This window comes from Patella vulgata, chromosome 2, assembly GCF_932274485.2.
Source record: "Patella vulgata chromosome 2, xgPatVulg1.2, whole genome shotgun sequence".
Classification (NCBI taxonomy): domain Eukaryota; kingdom Metazoa; phylum Mollusca; class Gastropoda; family Patellidae; genus Patella; species Patella vulgata.
Window position 1 is genome coordinate 14,102,693 of NC_065880.2, and position 5,249 is coordinate 14,107,941.

General features: G+C 37.1%; 1 protein-coding gene across 1 annotated transcript; it reads left to right on the forward strand.

Moving 5' to 3' along the window:
* The first annotated feature begins 429 nt into the window (after positions 1-429).
* Positions 430-4,010, forward strand: LOC126810402 (uncharacterized). The gene is made up of 2 exons (XM_050535436.2): positions 430-535; positions 1,208-4,010. The coding sequence occupies exon 2, from the start codon at positions 1,396-1,398 to the stop codon at positions 3,094-3,096; it is 1,701 nt and encodes a 566-aa protein (XP_050391393.2). The 5' UTR covers positions 430-535; positions 1,208-1,395; the 3' UTR covers positions 3,097-4,010.
* Positions 4,011-5,249: the final 1,239 nt, after the last annotated feature.

Consider the following 5,249-nt stretch of genomic DNA (forward strand, 5'->3'; position numbering starts at 1 on the left):
CACGTTTATTCAAATACTACATGCTTAGAAAACTGTTATCGTTAGTTTAGTAAGAGTGCTTCCCTATTATAGTTTCGTATTTGACTTTGACAAGCTAAAAGTCAGTTAAATCTTTTCGACACGATGTTTACATACATTGATTTGTTATACAAAGTACAAATATGTAGAGTAGATAGATATATAGGTATATAAAAGTATACCTTTGTTATTTCTTTCACTAAAGAAACTGGCATATAATAATAATAGGCTGATCATAAAGCCGATTAATAACTAGACAGCATTACCAAATACTAGTTTAATAGGTGAATGTGATTGGACAATAGAGGTGTAACACAAGGCTGATCACTTAGCAAAAGAGAATTAAGAAACACAACTAATAACTATTTAGATTCATGTTAGGTGTCGCGGCTAACATTCTTATCGCAGACAGATCATCAATAACGAATAAATAAATCAAGCGTTCAGTTGAGATTTATTATTTCTTATACGATTGCAGTGTATTTTTATTTTAAAAAGTCAACAGACATTTGAAGCGGTATGTAAACATAATGTATTTTTAAGTCTATTAATATATCAGTTATGCAGGACCGTATGCGTCGCTCAATTTTAAATTAAGTCGCACGTTTAGCGATTTTGATTTGAACGTTAAATCTTTCCGATTGTTTGCAAATTGGAATATTTCAAAACTTAAATTGTATTTGGATTAAAAGCTACTGTTTATCGTCGTGTAAACAAATAAAGTTTTCTGTTGTTATACGCCGTTTGTTCGTCATTAAATCTTCTTGGTTGATACCATTGGTGGCATTCAGATGATCATGATTGTACTTTTAGTAGCCATACGTAGTATACTAATATAAATCCTGGCGAACTAGTATAGTCTTTCACGTATAAAGTAGCAGAAAATGCTACAAATATACTATACAAATCAACACTAGAAGGTTCCATACATCTCAAAATTTCTCAGCGCTGGACCCCCCAGTGATAAAATATATAAGCCGAATACAAAAGTTAAGTTACAATGTCCTCGTGGCTTAATTGATTACAAAAAAACAACAACAAAACAAGCATTAATAAGGGGATACCACATACACATACAGTCATACATTCCAACTTACACTTACTCACGTATTTATACATGTGTATCTATATATAGCGCAGATTAGTGCTTATAATCCAGATATATTTATTGTACTATCTTTTATTTCAGATAATAGAAATCCTCACCATGTGAACCAAAGAGAGTATTGCAGATTACTCTTATATCAAGAGGCGACTTGTTGCTTTTTCTAGAACGCTATGTAGGTTTATACTTGGATTGCTCGAAGTTTAAACATTTTAGTAGTTTTGTGATAATTCATTTTACTCATGCTCTAAACGCAGTTGTAGACATTGAATATGATTGTGTCTCGTCAAAGAGTGCCTTCTGTAGGACTGACTGATTCAAAGGCATACCGAAATGGTAAAGATATTACAAATCCCCGAGACTGGTACACTCTACTTTCTGAAAAGGTTCGATGTAGAAATGGTGCAATAGAATACAGTCATCCCGATGACAACAGCTTTTTACCTCAATTAGCCCATGATCTTGATTTGTCATATGAGGCATACAAATCTTCACCCAGAAATGGCTTCAATGTCCATAAATCGCAGGATAGTAAACCACGTTCCGCAAATTTTAAACCGACATCTATGATCAGACAATCTTCCAGTATGCAAGATTTGACCATACTGAGAGAAAAGACGGTTTCAACGCTTACTAGTTTCTACAACAAGGAATTCCCCAATTTTAAAAGGAAGCCAAGCCATGTTACATTTTTGGAGGTAAAGGAGTCAGATCACCATCGTTCAGTTTCTCTTCCAAAGTTAGCACCCAAGAAAATTCCAGGTGTTATACCAGAGACGAGTGTTGTCCAAAATGAAAACGTATTACACAGTCACCAGGAAACACTCGAGGAATGGTTTTCTCAAATGCCAGATGCTACAACAAAGAAGGCCAAACGACAACTCATGGAGCAGAATATACAAGAAAACTTGAAACGCAAGGACCATCGTTCAAACGTCCCATCACCAAATTTAAATAAACCTTTTAAAGGAAATTATGATAATTTTCCTAACGGTTACAACGAATTTCGATCTGAACAAGCTGAAGAACCTATAATTTTAAACAGGGATATTTACCGACTTCAGTTACAATCGCAACTTAAACTTAATGACGGTAGACCGTCTATTCTTGATAAAATTGACAGGAAGAGGTCAGATTATGTTGCCGTGTCTCCTACCAAGAAAGAAGACCCCCAGTTGCGTCACATTGAAGAAATCGAATCCACAGGGGAAGAAGATGCATCAAGCGATGGCATTGACCCAGAGAATGGTTTAGGATTCGATCCCAAAACCTGTCCTTTGTTTATAGTAAGCACAAAGAGAGATTTGCCTTTGGAGGAAGACATTCCAACGAAAACCTTTCATCAAGGTTACATGTTTCGACAAAAGAGACTCAAAAGATTAAAAAACGCTACGTCCCAAAGAGTAAAAGAAAAGCCACATTTTATTTTAAAAGGTGAAATGGATAAGAATAATGAACACAATGCGATTGTTCTTAGTTTTGATGAACAGCAGTACTGTCCTCTTTCAAGGCAACCAAGGCACATTATTGAATCGATCAATCGCCAAAAAGTGGAACCAAAAAATCTCAAAAATCCGATATGGATGAATCAAACTGAAAACGGAGACGCAATCTCTCAAAATAATCAAATAACGCGAACGTTCATGACTGGGAATCTTGTTGATACTGGTGATAAAAGTCCGGTACAGAGCGATGAAAGGAAAGCTCGATTAGCCAAATATAAAAAACTGGAAGTTTTCAGCGAAAACAGACGAAACGAATGCGAACAAAAGTCTGATGACAGACTTGTCCAAATAAACTTTAAAAAAGAGATTCCACGAAGTCATCCACCCGTATTTAGGCTGGACCCACGCTCCATCTTGAAAGAGGATATGGACAATGTGGTCAAAAACGAAAACGGTAATTCAGACAACAATACAGTGCCTATGCGAATTGTCAAAGGTGTGGTTATTGTTGGAAGTGCTAAAAAGTAACGATAAAGTGATTTTTATTTAAAGATACTTTATGTGAGATTAGTTTAGATAAAGAGCTGAAAGTTCTCGCTATAATAGTTAAAAACTAGATAATGTAAAGGGAATTTGCTGAAAATTTCAGTCAAATTAATCCACTCTGAATCGAGAATTTAGCGAATGAATTTTCAGCCTAGCCTCGATGATCAATACTAAAGTCGGTACGATAAAAAAACATAGTCTCGATTATCCATTTCATGATTAAATCATGAATGAAAGTCGACCAGCAAATCGGATCCTAATCCAGTAAATATCGCAGGATAGCGATGACATCGAGAGTAGATTATGGTCTGGATAAGTTAATTAATGTCTAATTAATAATTTAGATAACATTTCAGGCCTAAAGAAAGACTTGAAATAGGCAGATTTAGCTGTTGCATAAAGTATGTTTAATTAGCCGCCTGTGCCAATATGTCGAAACAGTGTGTATTAAACTATTTGTTTGTTCTTGTGGATGAATTGTTATAGAATATAATGCTGGAAAACCGAGAGTGGTTATTTATTTGATTAATGTATCCCGGCGTAAATACTATACACGGTCAAAATTGGGCCGAAATATTGAGGTCAATAAGGTTAATATCCTTAAGAGTGGTTTAATGGTCGAGAACGAGACATTGCGTAATATATTGAAACAACACACAATTACACAATGTTTTAAGCTCGAGACCATTAAACAACTTAAATACAGACACTCGCACGTGCTTTGCAATGAACTACGTCACATGGGTCCAAAATTTTAACTAGTATAAATAATGTACGCTTGGCACATTACCTGTACAATTATTTGAAATAATGATACGCCATCATCAAATGATGACGTCACATCTGTATTTTAAATATTACTAAAATCTACACTTCCCATACCCAACACTGTGAACATTACGATGTTTGAGGTATTCGTTTTTTAAATCCATCGGAGTTGGATTGAGGCGCATTATTTTTGCTCTTGAAATAACGAAAACAATAAATTGAAATGAAAATGAAATGAAATGGGGTTTAACGTCCTACTGTTCTGCTCAGAACTTGGCTAATGAAGATGCGGGGCATATGCCATACACTGTGCTATGATGGAAATATTGCCCGGACTACGGCCTACTACTATATATCGAATTCCAACTGTCAGGGGATCTTTTACGTACACGCCAATGTGTACACGGGACCTCGGTTTTTCGTCCCATCCGTAAGACTAGACAACTGGTCTTGTCAGGCCCTTCGTCCTGCATCACTGACAAGGTAGAACCACGACGGAAAATCTGGATGAAATTTCTCGGCCAATGCAGGGATCGAACACCCAGTCTCTAAGTGGGGGGGGGGGCAAATGGTTAGCACGTGCGTGCTGTATCATACGGCCTGTCATTTAGTCAACTGGCGTGGTTTCGAATCCCCTGTTGTACGTGACAAGGAGTAGGGTCGCCTGTCCAACCTCGTGGGTTTTCTCCGTGTCCTCCGGGTCTTCCGGTTTCCTCCCACTGCTAAAGACCCCTACGCGCAAGCAAATTATGGAAATAAAATTAAACCATATGTTAGTCCCGAAATGACCTAGTTTGTGTCGAGTGGACGTTAAACCCCATTTCTCTCTCTCTCTCCCCAACCTCTAGACTAGCGAGCCAGCGTCTTACCCACCTAGCCACCGTGATCTCCAACAATGAATTGATGCTATGATTAAAGTAGCGGTATTACAGTAATCAATTCTCGTCCTTTGGGAGACGAGGGGTGTGGGGGGGGGGGGGGTATTTTTAACCTCGAATTAAAAGATGCCTCCCAGCGTACAAACTGTTTGATTTGATTTGCTTCAAACCCCAGTCAAAACATTCGAATCTGAAGAAAGCAACCCCATGTAGCGAGAATCAGCTCTGTTTATCGCATGACTTGATTGATGGAGAATCCATTTCAGCTTGCATTTATCGTGAGTCTATTTACAATAAATATCGAAGCCTAAGTAAATTACTGAATTATCCTCTGTCAACTCGTTTTTCTACTGTTTAATCGCAGATTCTACTGGCTGTTTAATTTTATCAATGTTCACACAACCGTCAGTCATATGAGCGAGGTCATATAGGATATGCCTGTTCCTCCTCAATTCCTTTAAATTTCTGAATAAAATATTGTTTTAAGAA

Bases quoted from the DNA above. Each gene is read 5' to 3' on its own strand.
- LOC126810402 (XM_050535436.2), top strand. From the start codon at position 1,396: ATGATTGTGTCTCGTCAAAGAGTGCCTTCTGTAGGACTGACTGATTCA.